The sequence below is a fragment of the Megalopta genalis genome, chromosome 13, assembly GCF_051020955.1.
Source record: "Megalopta genalis isolate 19385.01 chromosome 13, iyMegGena1_principal, whole genome shotgun sequence".
Taxonomy (NCBI): Eukaryota; Metazoa; Arthropoda; class Insecta; order Hymenoptera; family Halictidae; genus Megalopta; species Megalopta genalis.
The window spans coordinates 6,890,810-6,909,815 of NC_135025.1; the positions used below are offsets into that span (position 1 = coordinate 6,890,810).

At 39.1% G+C, this 19,006-nt stretch overlaps 1 protein-coding gene across 9 annotated transcripts in view; it reads right to left on the bottom strand.

The window, feature by feature from the left end:
* Positions 1-19,006, bottom strand: part of Ih (hyperpolarization activated cyclic nucleotide gated potassium channel Ih) — a 375,005-nt gene that overhangs the window by 344,580 nt on the left and 11,419 nt on the right. For all 9 annotated transcript variants that reach the window (XM_076525911.1, XM_076525906.1, XM_076525903.1 and 6 more), the window contains exon 2: positions 15,021-15,609. In XM_076525911.1, the coding sequence (XP_076382026.1) occupies positions 15,021-15,058 (38 nt within the window). In that variant the 5' untranslated portion in view covers positions 15,059-15,609. The remainder of the gene's footprint in view (positions 1-15,020; positions 15,610-19,006) is intronic.

Consider the following 19,006-nt stretch of genomic DNA (forward strand, 5'->3'; position numbering starts at 1 on the left):
ATGTCGGAGCAAGGCAGGACAGCGGAACGAGCGATCGAAAGAACGAAAGAATGAAAGAACGAGCGAACGAACGAGCGAACGAACGAACGTACCGGGCCGAGCGAAGGAGGAAAGAAAAGGGGAGAAGGACGGAGGGAAGATAGAGGAGAGAGTAGAACGAGGACTACAATATGGGTCAGTTATTGATTGCTCCCTGGTCGAGTCTCTGTGTAACGCCTACCGTACACCTCCGCCGTTTCTATCTTGTTATCTTAGATTCCGAAACGCAACCACCACTTTACCACCCTCTCCTAACGTTCCTGGTTCCTCTTTATTGGCATGCAAACGTTATTAGAAGATCGTCGATGCGCAACGATGTGTCTGTCCGTGTATGTCTCTCTGCTGTATCGAAAGATGTCGCGAGCGCGAGCGCGCGCGCGCGCCAGCCTGCAGGTACATACGATCGCGTTTGTTTGCCGGTATGCAACGGCAAGCCCCGCAATAACGTTTCGCATCGTAGCCGAGTATTTATGGAATTTACCATGGCGCGAGGCAATTATGGCTTGTTTCGCACCCGCAGACGCGCGTCGACGCGGCGGCTTTGGTGGTGGCTTCGCTTTCCGTGCACTTCTGGCGGACACTGCCGGGGGACACGCGGCGGAAGAAAAACGTCAGATCGGGGGGAATGATAAAAAGCGGCGAATAGGAATTTCAAGAAATTTCAGTCGACGCGTCAAAATTGAACCGCGGCGTACGGCACCGAAGCATTTATCGGGAAAGAAACATCGTGGAAGTGAGTTCCGTTGACTCAAAAAAGAATTGTGCAATTTGAAGCGATATTTGCACGATGCATTTGGTGATCGGAATTTTAAGCGAGAATATATCTCGGATCTGAAGTTCTTTCTCGCGGTGTTGCGTTGCCGAAATGAGTTACAGTAAATGTCTCCCTAATTGGCGCTCAGATTGCGCACAAAAATGGAGAATTTGAGAAGAGGAGATACGATTATTCGAATCTTGCAGCTCGTTTTTATAGTTGTTGACAAACAAGAAACAAGCCACAAGGCTCGAACAAACGTATCTCCTCTTCCAAAATTGTCCAGTTTTGTGGACAATCTGAGCGTCAATTAGAGAGACATTACTTTGCGACAGAGAAAAGAAGACCTTTTTTTGCGCCATTAAATTGACAGCTACATAGGCACCTATACATACATAACACACCTATTACTCTTCAACTTGAATTACACGCTATAAAATTTTAGATTTTATTACTTTTATCAAATATTCATGAAACAATTAATTATTCCACTTAGTTTTGTACATTTTCATGGTACCCTCCTACTGCGTGCAAGGACTATTTTCACGTCTTCTGACATAAGCTTTCTGGGGTCCATTTTGACCCGGAATATCATAATCGCCCTTTGCCTAAGCGATTTCCTGTAATTAATTTGAATTGATAACTCTTCCATAATGAGTAACGGAAATCAATGAAAGAAAGCAACATGTCAACGAAGTATAATAATTTCTCCCTAATTCGATTCGATTTTTCGAGGCTTGCGTCTTGTTTTTATACTTGTCGCCAATCGGTAATTAGCGTGAAATTACTATAACTTGAAAAATCTGTTTAAAGAAATCGGTATTCATTTCTTATTATTTCTTATTCTTATATTACTTATTTATTTCGCTGCATAATGATCGCAAAAATGCTATAATGCTATAATTGCTAATAAATACTATAATTAAGTGATCGAATGACGCGGGAGAATCGACGAGACTCGATGCACCGAACGATCGATCGACGAATAAAAAAGCGCGAGTCGATCGAAATTGTTTCGCGAATTTAAAAATATCGTATGCAAAATTAGCATAGAAATCAGCGTATTGATATTTGAATATTACATTTAATAAATTGACAACAATGTCGTTGTGAACATTAATAAACTATCGTATAGAAAGTGCATCTAATTAAAACGACGCCGGCAAAAGTTTCGAAACAAGAAGCTGTTGAGCGAGGCCTACTACAAACTATGACGAAGCATAATCGAAGCGCGGAATAATGACGGATTGAGGGACGATGGATGAATAGAATTTCCTTCCGGTTAAAGAACTCGGAAGGGTTCGAAAGTTTTCCGATCGGATACAAGCGAGATGTTTTGAAAGCGATTTCCTCCGCTTCTATTCGCAACGCAAAAACTAATAATCGATGCCTAATCGTTTCAATTCGGATGTTTAACCCTTAAATGCATAGAGTCCCAAAAATGAATCAATAACTTTTTGCGCGGATACCCGACAACAGTTTTGATATCGATACATTTGGCTGAATGGCAGTGATTCCTTTGTCCATTGACTTATCAAAAATTAACTAAAATAATGACATTTGACTTCAATATTTGTATCTTTCTGACGTTATACCAATTGGCGCGCATTTTTGATAGCGGGTTCATTTACGTAATTTTGGAAGTGGATTATTTAGAAATATTTTGGTGTATTCGTTAAACAAACAATATTTTCTAAAGGTAAGGCTCTTATTTATTAATTTGCTAGTACTTTTGTCTATATTCCGTAACTATCATGTGTATGGAGGGCTTATTTCGTGTTGATGCAAAAATGGGACAACATGCACTAATGGTAATAATTACGACATGTATTTAGTACTATGCTTCCTTTATTGGTTTGTTGGTTTTGTTTTGGTGTGGTATGCATGTGGTTTCTAATTTTGTTATAGATATGTCATACTAACTAAAGAATTTTTATGTCTATTTTGCATAGTGTACCAAAAATGAATCATTAATATTTTTCAATAAAAACCCTATAAGATATGACTTATAATTTTTTTTTTTTAATATTTTTCCCGATTTCCACTCATTTGAAAAATTATAACCCTATTTTTTAAATAAAATTCATTAATTCATGCATTTAAGGGTTAAACCACGAATCCGATTCTTCGTTCCACTTTTCGGCCAGCAGCGCGGTAATTAGCGTAATTTCACGCGAAACTCTCGATCTCTTCGCGAGATCGTTATTACAACAGAACATCTCGCAACGGCGACAAAATGGAATCACCGTTTTCCCTGCAAATTTTTGTCTTAATTTTCTGCATTTTTTCGCCTTTCTCCGAAGACCGTCGCGCGGACTGCGAACGCGTAAAAAAAAAGAACGGCTCGCACAGGCCGGGATAATTAGAAAGGAAATATTATTTCGTTCTCAGGATTGATGTTCTCGCGTTTGTTCGCCGAATGAATGGACAAACGGCTTCCTATCCATTGTTCTCGACTCGGCTCCCTCCGCTGAACGCGTATCCGCCCACTTTATTCCAATGGGATATTTAAGAAAAAAAAAGAAAAAAAGAACTGTTGCACGAACGAGGCATTATGTCCCTCATTTCAGCAGTCCCGTCGAACGTGTCCGCTTTAATCTTACACGCTCGCAATTTCGCCCGGTCGGAAAGCTTAATTTTATTTTATTGCCGCTATTCTTTTCACGCCGAAAGTAAACGCCGTGATTAATCTGCACGCGCTCCCGCGTTTTTAGCTCATAAAACTCGCGAAATGCGCGAGAACTACGATTCCCTCCACGCGTTGCGCTTTTTACCGTTCTTTTTTTTTTTTATATGTATATATCGAACGTTTGGAAGTTCGGACTTTTAATCAAATTATCGCTGCCAGCCATCCTGACACTTTTATCGCTGAAAAAATGCTCACGGAGAGCGTGTACACGCCGCGAAAAGATTAGAAGACGCTCCTGAATTTTTAGCGCTTCTTAAAACCACTGACGCGTGCGAAGTTTTTTCATTTCATTTTTGTACATTCTGTGCATTTTTTAAGTCATTTTTGTGCACGAACATATAAAGGGTAGTGATGTATAAAAAATTGACCAATATTCGCGCTAGTAATAGTAATATAATATTTCATTGGTAATTACTATATAGTGATTAATATAGTAATAGTAATTACTATATAGTAATTAATATAGTAATAGTAATATTTCACTAAAAAAAATGAGTGCGACAATACTATGATATTAATAATAATGTGTACTTCTACCCCTTCCCTTTTACTACTTCCGACAGTCTTTGTAGTAAAGATTTATAAAAATATATATCACTGTAAATAGAATATAAAAATAAAATATATCACTGCAAATACTGCACGCCTAACAACAACAATTGGAAACAACAAGTCTTGTAGTTTCGTCGAAAATCGAGTAACACGTTTAAATCTTTTGCCTCTTGTTTTCGAGATCGCTGACTCGCGTGTTTCATACAACCGAGCGACGCGCTTTTTTAAACAATAATTTTATCGGTGAAAGAAAAATAAATTTCTAAGTTACATCGAATTTTTCGCGATTGTCGCGATTGTCTTATAATTTTGTGTATTTGTGTATTTCTGTCGGTGCTTCTAATAAATGAACACTATCCTTGCACTCAAAACAATTATTATAGAACGTGTGCTGAAATTACAATAACATTTGTAATGGTTTATTTGAATTGTCATCACGATACTACAGATTTATACATTTTGGATAAAAATGTTTGCAGCGAATAATAAAATTATTTCGAGGTGAACTATTTAACTCTCGTTTCTTTCAACTATCGCAGACAATTGTTATTCATGTACAATATAAATTATAATATAATATAAATAATAATAATAGTGTTGCCATTGAATAACAATGTCTGCCAAGTAACAAAAAACCTCACAGATTCGTGAAATAAACGATATATCGCCTGTTTCTTCATTTCTCTAATAAATAATATAAAATCGTGCAGAGTACGATATATCGCCTGTTTCTTCATTTCTCTAATAAATAATATAAAATCGTGCAGAGTACGATATATCGCCTGTTTCTTCATTTCCCTAACAAATAACATAAAATCGTGCAGTACGATATATCGCCTGTTTCTTCATTTCCCTAATAAATAACATAAAATCGTGCAACACGAAATAACAGTGAATTGAATAAAAATGATCAATGCTTGCCGACAGTTTCAGCCGGTTCCCGTTCGATGTTTGTAACAGAAGCCGGCAGTTATTCGGCGGTATGAATTTGTTGTTTAAAGCGAGATTTAGTTATCAGAGACTGGGCGGGGAGGTGGGGCGGGGGGGGGGGTATCGAGTTTAAAAACGCGAAAAGAACGAACAATTTACTGGAACGCAACGGGACAGTTTGAAATACAAAGGGAGAGAGCGTTGCGTTTTGTATCGTTTTTCATTCGAGCCCGACCGAAACCGGGGGCGGGGAGGGGGGGAGCGGGGTAAAAAAGAGATGCTCAGATGCAGGGGAATCGCGAATACCGGCTTCATCCGTATTCAATCCTCTGTGTATTAATTCCGACATCATATATTACTCCTCCGTGTGGCCCCGGTATTTCATGTCAGTTGCAATAGAGACCGAACAAACAATTATACGCGACCCGCGGTGATACCTCGGCGAGGGCAATGAAAATTTTATTAGAAATTTTATTCGATCGTTTGTCGTCAGTCTGCCGGGACTCTGCGACCACCTACGACAGACGTTATCGAAATTTTCGCTGGTTTTCAGCGACTCTGTTTATCATTATTATTTATTATTAATATATTATTTATTATTATTTTTTATATTATATTATTATTATTATTATTATTATTATTTATTATTATTTTTTATTTTATATTATATTATATTTTTATGTTATATATCATTATATTATTTTTTATTATCATTATTATTATCATTATTATTATCATTTATCTGTTTATCATTAGCGCTGAAATAGTCGTACATATTTTTTTTGTGACGATCACGCTTTATTAATATATTAATAATAATAATAATAATGCGAATAATCGTATTTAAATACTAGAACTACCAAAACCGTCGAAACGACGAATTGTTAACCTCGCGAAGAATAATTCTTAATAATAATTCTTCTGCGAACTGAAATAACTAAATGGATCTATTTAAAAAATAAATACGATCTTGTTATTTCTAACGAGCGAATTATTATTATATTATATATAACGAATTATTTATTAATATAAATAATTATTTTAATCTTTATCGAACAAAATTATACAAATAAACCGAACTCGATATTATCGTCGTCTAAAGTTTGGTTCACAGTCTGCGGACAATTGCGCGAATCGCCGGCGAACGTGTTCGCAGAATCACGAGTGTGTACGACGGGGATAGTTAGTTAACGATTTAACCCTTTTCCTGCCATCCGTGCAGGAAATCGGAAGACACTAGCGGACGATTTTAGGGCTAAAAACGGAAGATTCGCCGAAGAGAAACACGATTTGTCAATGCCACCCGCAGGGACGGGAATTTTAGAACCGGCACCGCCCGTCCACCTATTTCGGGCCACGTAAATTAATCACCGATGACTATACGTGTTTGTGTACACGCGTAGAATATAGACAATACGCGTACACCGTTTATATTTTATATACGCGTATGTACAAATGCGTACAAATTAAATGAAATAAAAGTGTGCGCAATTTCATTTCTGTTAACTGTATAAATATAGAAATCTATGAGACACCCTGTATATAGCACAGAGGCATTCAACGCATAGAATAGACTCAAATAATATATTTACTTTTGTATTATCGCACCTTAAACCTCATCTTTAAATATCTTTTTGCTCGGGATTAATAAACAATTCGTTTCAAGCAAAAGCTCCGCTCAATTTTTTTAATCGGTCTTCTCGCAATTTTCTTTGCAGTTTTCTGCTTTAAAAATATAATCTCACAATATCAGAGATGAACGAACAACATCATGTACATACATATGCGTGTTAAACAATTTGGAACAAAAAGAGAACATTAAAAATCAGTTGTTCATAAAAATCAGTCTTTTCGTGGTTACAGCGAGCGTTATTAATTTGTTTTCAGTCTGTAAAAAAGCTCCTTTTAATGAGAGGACACTGTGACTCATCTTATCCTCTCTGGTTCATCTCGCAATTAAGCTTCTATTTTCTTAGCTAATGATATCCACGCATAATTAATTATTCGATGCTATCCAGATTATTCAGAATTACATCGCGATCATGTTTATTAAGCTGCATTTTATTAAGCGTAACCCTTCCGACGCGTTTGCGTGAACAAGTTGCCCGTAGTTGGAACTACGAATTATGAATTCCCGATGAAAAATTTTAGCGCTTCTTCTCACTTCGGTTTATCGATTCACCACCGTGGCTCGAATAAAACGAAGCTGGCACGACGCCTGCTTTCGTTAGGTTGTTGCATAATTTCAGCGGTGTTTCGTGCGTTTGTCTTCGACGTGCAATAAATTGCACGGCGGTCCCGTTCTTGGGACGCGCCGTAAACAAAATATTTATTTCATTCGTACGCGTTCGATGCCGATTTTAATTTGAACTTTCCCTTCGGAATTCGAGTTCGGCTTCGATCCGAACCGGATCGAAACGCTGACAACAAACGTGTAACAATTACCCGACCGATGCGAGAGGATCAGGAACTTGTTTTAAAGTATATACAACGTAGGACTGGACTGTGCTTATCGCAAAATGTCAAGCAGAGGAAATCCGGAGGATGGTATGGTGTGACCAGCGCGCGATATACGGCTATATAGGCAGTGCTGGATATCGTAGGTAGAAATAATAGTACACTAAACTTAAATTACAGCGCGATGTCAAGGGGATGAGATCAAGGGATGAGGACGAGATGTTCGGGTTTCCTGTCGGCCTCCATCTCTCGTAAACTGCTAGGCGTAACTCTAGCTACAGGCTGTCGCAAAATTATTGTACAAGCAGGAAATAGGTTCCCGAGGTCATTTCGAGCAACTTTTACCTCGGCGAAAATGCGATACGCCGCTTCGTTTACGAGTTATTAACGAAAAACACTGACCAATAAGAGATCGCGTACGGCTGATGCCCCGCCCTCGTGACCACTGCGTCACGACCACTGACCACTGCCGTGACGCGCGACCGTCTGACGCAGCGGCAGTGGTCACGAGGGCGGAGCGTCAGCCGTACGCGATCTCTCCTTGGTCACTACTTTTTTGTTAATAACTCGTGAACGAAGCCTCGGAGAAAATGTTTGTAAAGGAAAAAGTTGCTCCATATGTCCTCAGGAACCCCTCATTTCCCGGAAATACCATAATTTTGGGACAGCTTATATAAATGGGCCGATATAGTGACCAGATCCTGTACCAACTAATGATTCACGACTTATGGACAATGACCTACCCAACGTCCAATCGGAGAGCGAGCGCGGCCAACGCTCCGCCCTTGCGGCCAGCGTCGCGCTGGTCGTCTGACCAATGAGAGATCGCGTACGGCCGACGCCCCGCCCTCGCGAACACTGCCGCTGCGTCAGACGGCCGCGGCGACGCGGCATTAGCCTAATCTTGCTTCAACATACATTTATTATCTGCTAATTATAGCGGATATTAAAAAATATTATCATTTACGCGGAACAATTTTCCAAAATCCGTCGATCTCACGATAACATCGTCGACGTCGACGACTGAGAGACGACAGCAGCACCGTTTTCGCTGTTATTTCTGGTATCGCGGTGCTGCGAGATTGTTAAAGCGCAGAATTTCTCTGATAGCGATCGCGAGAGAAGTAAAGAGAGAGAGAGAGACTGACAGAAAGCGAGAAAGAAAGAAAGAGGAAAGAAGGGAAAGAGTTGGTCGACCCGGTTCGGCATCGCGGCTTTCCGAGTGGAAAACGCGCGCGACGAGAACGAGATCGGAACGCGCTTTGCCCGAACGACACGGTTACGTAACCGGTGAAAAAGTCGGCAACGCTCCTCGGGCCGGTCTCTCTTCTGGCCTCTCTTCCCGTTTTTCAATCGTCGGTACACCCGCCCCCGTCTATAAACCCGCCCCCGTCTTCCCTCGGCCGCACCATCTACGACAGTTGGAAATGGTTCGAGCGTAGCCGGGGAACGAAATTGTAGCCCCGGGCCGGATTCGCACTTGCTCGTGTCATCGGGAATGCTTTGTTCGCCGGCTGATCTACTTTATTCGCGCCCATGCAAATATCCTTGCGTTAAATGACGCGTCAAATCCGCGTCGAGCTGCTCCATTAACGCGGCCGAACCTGGCCGCCGTGTCCCCCGGGCGAAAATTTTCCCCTGGGTGAGGACCAGGGGGTGGAGGAAGGGGCCGGGCATGCTCGAGATGAACCGAGGAGACCGATTCGGATGATATGGACTCGCGAAGAAATGGAATCGATCAGGTTTGGCTCGACCGTTTCACTGGGAGGATGATTCTGTCGAGTGGACGGTCAGAGGGATGATATTTAATGCTAGAAATACCGAGCACAAAGGGAGGCTGACATGCGTTGCTTTGTCAGAAGAATAATAACGCTGTATTTGTTTAGACGTTTTGTCATTTTTAATGTTGCTTATGCTGGATCTCAGAAATTTGTTCACTCGTTTCTTATGAAAGGGTTATTATAATTTTTATTTTTATTTTATTTTTAATTTTAATTATAATTTTAAATGAAACGAGATACGAGAGCTGGTCATTTGGATCTACATAGTAACTTTCGTGTTAATTATTTTCGGAGATTTCGCTCGATTTTGCTACTTTACCTGGAATTTCATTTAATACCGACTAAAAATTGGAATGGAGTAGACTGAAATCTCAAAAAAGTTACGAATACTGCATAATATAATGCAGTAAGTATAATGCATGAACTAATATAATCATGTATCCAAAGTAATATGTAATAATATTATGTAATATATTGTATATATGTAATAATATTGTACAATGTATTGTATATGTAATAATATTGTACAATATATTGTATATGTAATAGTAATTTTCTAACAATATATTACAAAATATATTGCTAATAATCCCGTAGGGGGTTTCACAGCTTAATAAATCAAAAAAGAAAGCTAATAAAAGAAAGCTCGACACTTTAGCTAGGGGTTCGTTAAATTATGGTCTAAAGTCGAAGTACTAAAATACGCAGATATTAAATAATTTCCAAATACAGCCATTTCTCCCGGAAATGCCAAATTTCGGGCTGCTGTGAATTTCCCTGCGCTGGTCCCGCGCCTATGTAATTTATTCATGTCAAGCATGTGCGTCCACGTGTTCAAAGAACTAAGTACCATGTACAGTAAATTCTCTCCAATTGTCCCTCAGTTTATTACCATAAATCGACAAATCAAAAAGAGGAGATGCGACTATCCGAGCCTCGCATCTCGTTTTTATAATTGTTGACGATTCCTGACTATAAAAATTAACCGCAAGGATCGAATAATCGTGTCTCCTCTCCCTAAATTGCCCATTTTTCTCCACGATCCGTGCGTCAGTTAGGGAGACATTACTGTGCATCGATCGGGTCGAAACAGTTTCTGATCCCGAAGAGAGACAGGTTGCCCAACATTTGCACTCACTTAGCTCGTAGTAGCGACGCAGGTGTAACTCGCGTCTAATATTGACGCACCCCTTCGCTTGTATCCTAGTACAGAAAGATCATAGAACGAAGGAGGAGCGATCGAATCGGGAGAGATCCGTCGGACGATGATCCGTTGTTTCACAAGAGACCCTTCGGGTCGCAATGAATTTTGCCCTTGGCCATTTTATTAGACGGCGGTGGTAATCCGAACCGGCTCGTTCGCTGGTCGAACATGTCCCGAAAAGGAGGAAATTCCTCGGAAGGGGAGAGTTCGAGTTACACTATGAACGAGCACGTGAAGAGGGTTCGTGAAGCACCGTAAGAGAAAGCGATAGTAACAGAATTTTCCGTCGAATGAAAATGAAGCTGGCGAGGTTATGTTTTTCTGCTCAAGATTATAAACAATACTAATTAATTCGGTGGCGATGCGTTCCTTCTCTTTCGATTGCGCGAGCACGTGAAGAGGGCTCGTGAAGCACCGTAAGAGAAAGCGATAGTAACAGAATTTTCCGTCGAATGAAAATGAAGCTGGCGAGGTTATGTTTTTCTGCTCAAGATTATAAACAATACTAATTAATTCGGTGGCGATGCGTTCCTTCTTCGATTGCGCGAGCACGTGAAGAAGGCTCGCGAAGCACCGCAAGAGAAAGTAATCGTAACATAATTTTCCGTCGAATGAAAATAAAGCAGGCGAGGTTATGTTTCTCCGCTCAGGATTATAAACAATTCGAATTAATTCAGAGACGAAGCGTTCCTCCTTCGATTGCGCGAGCACGTGACCAGAAAGAATCGGGTTGACCGTGTTCGTTCGCATCGATCATCGTTTCGGCGGTTCGAAAGGAAGAAATTCCGTCGATATATCGACTGCGAGCGTCGAGGCCGCGCGGTGCATTCAGGGTCCACAATCGGCGCGATAGGCTCGCAAGAACTGATTATCAGAATCGCGAGCCTGTCGGGACCGAGTCGGATCTCATTCATGCACGGCCGCCGAGAAACGAGCCGGCGATCCCCTTTGGTATCTCTTTCGGATCGCCCCCGGTTTGAACAAAAGTTTTCACTTCGCTTCTTCCATCCGGCCAAAGAGACGCGCGTTCGACCCCTTTGAAGTGTCCGATTTTAATCGCGCGACAGTTATCCCGCTTCTCTCGCTCTCGGCTCCTCCCCCGTCTTCGTCGGCGCGGGCCGGTTCTTTCTCGCGCCGCCGCCGCCAAGTCACGCCCCGAATATTTTTATATCCGGCGACTGAAAAAAGCGCGGATCGATAGGTATATTTATAAGCGCGGGCCGTACCCGAAAGAAATTCCTGAAATATAGACGAGGCAGACGCGATCGCCTCTGAAACGGACCCTCGGGGGAGACCGAATTAAACCGCACCACCGACCAAGTTCCGCCTTCGTTTCTGCCTTTCAGCTTGGATAATCGAGTTCTCGCTGCGCGAACCTTAAGATCCACTGTCTACCGATGGAATATTCAAATATTGGGTCGTCCCCATAAATTCCTCGCGTTTTATAGTTCCCGTTCTCTTCGAACGCGCGTTGCGCAAAAAATCTGCCAGAAATTTCTCATATGCGAGTGGAATAGCTGAGCCGGTTACTGCGGCGGGACCAATTACTGTGCCTTTCGTCTGTCTTCTGGCAAGATTAACTTTATATATAATATATAATATAACATAACATAATATAATATAATGTAATATAATATAACATAATAGAATATAATAGAATATAATATAACATAATATAATATAATGTAATATAATATAACATAATAGAATATAATATAACATAATATAATGTAATATAATATAACATAATATAATATAATAGAATATAATATAACATTATATAATGTAATATAATATAATATAATATAATATAATATAATATAATATAATATAATATAATATAATATAATATAATATAATATAATATAATATAATACATGTAATATATATAATAATAATATAAACAATATGTAATATATATAATATGTATAATATATACATATAATATAATTATATATTAACTTTATATTTGACGAATGAGACCTATCAAATTTTTGTATTTGAAACTAAGCAAAATAAAAGAATAAGAAAATATAAACTTGTGAAAATGTAAAATGTTATTCGATAAATGTAAACTTAATTATTCCCAAAATCAATCCAAAGGCACAGCAAATGGTCACCTCACAGTAACCGGCTCATCATCCTAATAACATTATATGCAAAAACAACCAACAACGGAGGAGACAGCGGAAACGAGAGCCAGTGAAATGATCTGTTTATGGTCGGACAGTAGTATCGTGTGATCACTGGAATAATGCCGAACAGACACGACTACGAAACTCATACGACTGTCTACGCATCTTCCTACGACGTTGTATACGGGTTTCGCACACAAAATTAATAATCCTTTTGTAGATCGTATTCATCTCCTGTTTGCAAATGAAATTGTCCATTTTGCAGGTTTTATTCGCCATTTTGCGAGTGGAGTTCACTTGTTCGCAATTCTTTGCAATAATATTCATACCAATGTTAACGATTAAATGTTATTGAGGTCAAAGTTTTAAAACAATAAAATATTAAAAATTAAATATATTAATTTTAATATATTATCTATATTATTATATTATTTAATATATCATTGAGTGAAGATTAATTATGATATTAACGAAATTTGTGTCATTTTAGAAGCGAGTATGTGAATTCGCGTCGAATTTAAAAATTAAGCAAAGAACAGACAATGTTGATCTGCGAGAGGGTTCATTTTATTTGCAGAAAGATGAATTTAATTTGCAAAAGGATGAATAAAACCGACACGCGTGTTCGTCTTATTTACAAAAAAAATATCATGTGAATACGATCTAAAAAACGAATTCGTTTAGAGCAGAAACCTGTACGAGTATAATATTTAAAAGTTAGTGTGAAATAATATTTGTCAAGCCTCGAAATAATTTGTAACGATAACGCGGTTCTCCTTCGGTTATATTTCACTGTAACATCGATGGAAGAATGTTATCTCGAACTGCGGACAAAAACTTCGGCTCTAAAATCCTTTCCGGATCGAGCACTAAATTCCAAGCACCTTATTTCAGGCTACCCTTTTTATTACCTCGCTTCGTTACAATTCCCTCCCCTAAGACACTCGTTCGCTCCCTCCCAAGCTTGCCCTACGTAAACGCGCTGTCAAATCTTGTATCCTTCGGATCGTTAGAACTTGATTCTCATTTCCGTTTGCTCTACTTTTTCGCGTCCGTTGTTTCGTTTCAGTTCGGCGATACCTCATTTCGCATAACTTACGTCAGCCTCGCTTTCGCACGTGTGTTTCGTATTATTCTATAAATATTGCTCTTTTTATATTCCACATTTTGATTAGCACGAGTCATAAATAACTTTCGAGCTTAACAGCTGTGTACAAACCGGGGAAAACGAGTTTTTGCTTTCACTGAATAGATAAGGGTTCGAAATAAATTAGATTAAAAAGAAACCGAAAAAATTGTTTTATAAAGGGCAGAAGTTATTTATGACTCGAGGTAATATGTTGTCTATTTTCGTAACAGAAATACGAACGCCCCGATTGCTTAATTCACGCATTTATTTCTTTCACGGTGTGTCGTGTTAACGTTCGGTTGGCCAACAAGTGTTTTCGCGCTTCTCTTCTTGCATTTTTTATTCGTGTGATACTCAAAATATATCTAGAAATTAAACGAACTACCACAGTTGTATCAACTCTACTGATTAATTAATCTAGAGCATGGTTTGCCGAATTTTTTCAGTCGATCTGATTTTTGTTATAAAATTATGATAAAGATGAGACAAGATTATGTTAAATAATGCATTGAAAAATTTTATTCTATAAAATAATCTATTAAGTTCTTTAACACAATGTTTAATATGAGTCCCTGGAACTTCTGATAGAAGGAGAATCATTTTTTTCAGATATTTCAAAAATAATAAATTAATAAATGGTAAATTTTTCTTTATTAGAAAACTCAAATTATGAAGGCACATTTATAGAGAGTTTAATTAACTTGTTTCACTGGATATGTGCTATGATCGAAATCGCTAAAAATTTGAGTAAACGTATAAATATTATTTATTATATTAATATTAATTATTATCAATCATTATTATTAATTATTAATTACATCAACATTATTTATTACATTAATAAATATAATTTTTATGAAGAAACATAAAATAGCTGCTTCTAGAATTCCGTAAACCTACTTTCAAGATAAAAGTGTCACGCTTAAATAATGCTCCTCGTTCTACAATAAACTTACTTACAATAAACTATTTAAACAAGAACAAAAAGCAGCACGAGAGACCGAATATTTCGGGATCATACTTATAAGTTACAAGATTATAAAAAATTCGGAAACACTGATCTCAAAAACCCGTCAAACCATAAACTAACTACATCCCCCAAAGAACGACAATTTTCAGGACTATTTAAAAAGAACGCGAAGACACTTGTTAACCAAGTAAAGACACCGTGGCATCGTGAACGATCCTACGAAACTGAAAGTCGACGTAAAGATCTGTAAACAGAAAATGCCCGGAGATACGTAGGCAAAAGTCGACAGTGTCTTGATCCCATCCTAAAGCGTGTGTGATCTAGCAAAGAGACAAAGGTACGAGAAAGCGTAAAAGTAGAGAAATCTGAACGGGACTCACGGGTGAGAGACGCGGCGATGAAGACTCCTCATGGACATGGCTCTGTTCTTGCGGTTCGAGCTCGGATTGGATCCGCTCGTGCTTCCGTTCGGCGTGGTATGGCGTGGCGCAGCTGCTGGGGGAGCGGACTGCTCCCCCGTGGCCGCCACGACCACCGCCGCCGACGTAAGGCCCCCCGAAGTCGCCAGGCCGTTCCGGCGAAACGGGCCCGAGCTAGCCGCTAGTCGGCGTGCCAATCGACGGGCGAGCCGACGGGCCAGGCGCGCCCCCGCAGCACCGGCACCCACGCTGACGGTATTTCTGTCCCACCCCCCGTGGCCAGGGGGTGGCACACAACACCCTGGTCACTAACCCGCCCCGAGCGATTTTTGTCGAATTTTATCGCCTCTCGTCCCCGACTTCACTTCCACTTGCCGCTTCTCTGGATCGCTTCGGACCGATCGGTCCCCTCCCGCGGATGGGCCTTGGCTCAGTGATCGCGGTCCATTCGTCGGTAATGCAAGGCTGCCGGTCGGCCGGTTACCAAGAAGCGCGAGTGCCTCTGGTCGGGATTCAGAGCGTGGGCCCGAGCTCGGCTCTGCTCTGCTCACTGAAAAAATAATAAGGGTACTTTGTTAGGGGCCTTGGTGGATAGGTCATTGTTTCGGTTGGAAGTAATGATTTGTTAATAGATCGCGGAGCGATGATAAATATCGTGAATCGTTAGTTGTTACAGGATCTGGTCAATATATGGGCCCATTTATACGGACTGTCCCAAAATTATGGTATTTCTGGGAAGTGAGGGATTCCTGAGGTCGTATGGAGCAACTTTTTCCTTTACAAAAATGTTCTCCGAGGCTCCGTTTACGAGTTATTAACGAGAAACGCTGACCAATGAGAGGCGAGCTCGCCGAGCGCTAGGCGGCGCTAGGCGGCCGAGCCAATTAGCGGAACTGGGCTTCCAGCGCTCGTTGGCTCGGTCGCCACGAGTCAGCCGAGCTCGCCTCTCATTGGTCGCGGTTTTTCGTTAATAACTCGTAAACGAAGCCTCGGATTGCATTTTCGCAAAGGAAAAAGTTACTTCAAATGATCTCAGGAAACTATTTCTCGATTGCGAGACATTTTGTAGACAGCCTGTATAATAATGCACACCACTATATCCATTGTCTCATTCAGGAGAGTCTACAGAATGATTCTACGTGAAAATCGTTCACTCAACATCATTTCCCGGAAGTCGAGCTTAATTGATCGACCTTAATTATCTCATTTCGGGTCAATTATTGTATCGCATATAAATATTACAAAATTTCTAAGGACTAATTAGGATCATACAACCCGTGGCGATTATTTTCTATAAAGATTACGCTTCGTAAAGTGGCTCTTTTTTATCAGACAATGTGAACAAGCTGCGTTGCGAACGTGCCAATCGATCTTTCTAACATTCGCTCGGAGAACTCGCTCAAAATTAATCTCTTGCTCGATCTTTTTACCTGTCATATTTTTTTCCGTTCTTAAATACTAGCATTTCGTCATTTTAACACATTTAACGAAGCGGTGACCCTTTTTTTGATTTTTTTCCATCAACGACCCCGCTCCGCGGCGATGGCGGAAAGTCTACGGAAACGGTTTCCTAGCGAATTACGTAATTTCCATCGTTCCCAAGCTGCCGGCTAATCTGGCAAGATTGTGATTCCTCCGCGAAGTGAATCAGCACTTTCGGGATCGATAAATTAGAGCCATAAACGCCTAGGACTTAGCTTACAACCCCGGATCCCTTCGGTCCCCGCAAAAACTTCGCTCGAATTCGTTGCGGTCGGACTCGCGCTCGCATGTATTGGGTGTGCGCGAAAGTTTTGATAGGTTCTGCTGTACAGGAATCGACTGTGTTATTGACCTAGCAAGTTCGACTGATGGAATCTGTACGCATGCCCAACGAAAAGGTAGGAGAACGGGGGAGGCCCATTGGTTGCGAATTCTCTCTCTCTCTCTCTCTCTCACTCTCTCTCTCTCTCTCTCTCTCGCTTTGTCTCTCTGTCTCTCTGTTTATAAACCTTTCTCTTTCTATTGATAGAACGCTAGCCTAACAGGGGCTTTCATGCCCGTCAGCACTCACTATACACCGGATGAATCCACTCGAGTTTTTGCTGCTATAGCTAAGTAAGTATAGATTGCATTGAATGAGCACTTCATTGAACGAATGGAGTACGGCCAGCAGCCGAAACATTTCCCAGACTTTCTCGCTGTCTTTCACCTTCGCGCCATGTCCTGGAGCCTTGGAGCTTTTCACTCGCGGATCCGTCTGCGATCCGAATTACGAGGCCCTCGCGCCACATTCGGTGCACTGGGCGACTTACGCGAGCATCCGAGAGACCGAGGAATCGACGGTCTAGGATCTATCGATCGTCCGTTGATTTTGTCTGAGGTACTTATTGATTTAGGCAATTTTTTCTTACTAAACGTCGATTCTTTCTTGATATTTTCACTGGTATTCGAATCGAAACAGAATTAAGTCCTCTGTTAGGAAGATGGATTTTATTTATTTGTGGTGGAAGTTAGGATAATTTGTTAAGAAATTTGTCAAATATTTTATTAATACATTAACTTCTCCTTTATGGTTTTCGTTGAAAGGAAAATTAGAATTTTTAGAATATTATGAATGCGCGGAGTGCAAGATCAATCAATAGTCGGAAATATTTTTTATCTGCGACAGTTAATGCGAAGACGTGTATCGATTGAGACAATTTTTAGTTCAATTGTAAATCCATTTTTTTGGATAGGAATTTCGTTCCTCAATTTCGATTTTTTAGCGAAATTAATAGGTTCCTTATTATAATGTACTGCATACTGCAACTTTATTGCATATCGACGCAACTATTCTGCGAGAGCATTCACTGACTATTGTTGCTAAGTTCAATTATTTTCATTCAACACGATTTCTACTACTATATCATAAGCAATTCAGCTGAAAGTTTTGTTTATATTATTATATTATATTATTATATTATATATTATATTATTATATTATATATTATATTATATTATTATATTTTATTATCTATGAACGTAACAATCTCTGCCTTATCAATCGTTTAAAAAAAGAAAACAGTAAATAGACTCTGTAGTGAATATAGTACTATTACTATATTATATTACTATATTATACTATTATATATATATATAATAATATTATTATATATAATATATTATTATATATATATATAATAATATTATTATATATAATATATTATTATATATATATATATATTATACTATAATATATATATTATAATATTATATTATATTATATTACTATATTATACTATTATAATATAGTAATATAATATAGTAATAGTACTATATTCACTACAGAGTCTATTTACTGTTTTCTTTTTTTAAACGATTGATAAAGCAGAGATTGTTACGTTCATAGATAATAAAATATAATAATATAATATAATAATAATATAATAATATAATGTATAATATAATAATATAATATATAATATAATAATATAATATATAATATAATATAGTATAATATAGTAATATAATATAGTAATAGTACTATATTCACTACAGAGCCTATTTACTGTTTTCTTTTTTTAAACGATTGATAAGGCAGAGATTGATACGTTCATAGATGATAAAATATTTCTTGAATTTTATTTCGATAAATAAACCTACGATCTCTCGGTTAAATAATATAATATAATAATCTAATATAACCCCGGTGCCATATTCTAAACGATAATTGACCGCCCCGCATTGCCAACGACGTACAACAAGCCCGCTATTTCCATAAAACTATAATGATTATGCCAACCACTGAGAATTCATCAAAACTTTCACGCTCACCCGATAGATTAAGATAGATGGGCGAAGTGTCCGTCGCCTAACTTATAACTGGCTCTGCGACCGGAAAATGGATGATGATTCTACGTCGAAAAAAAAAAGAAATAGAAAAATGTCGTACACAATTTTCTCGTTTCCGTGGAAATCGATGCTGA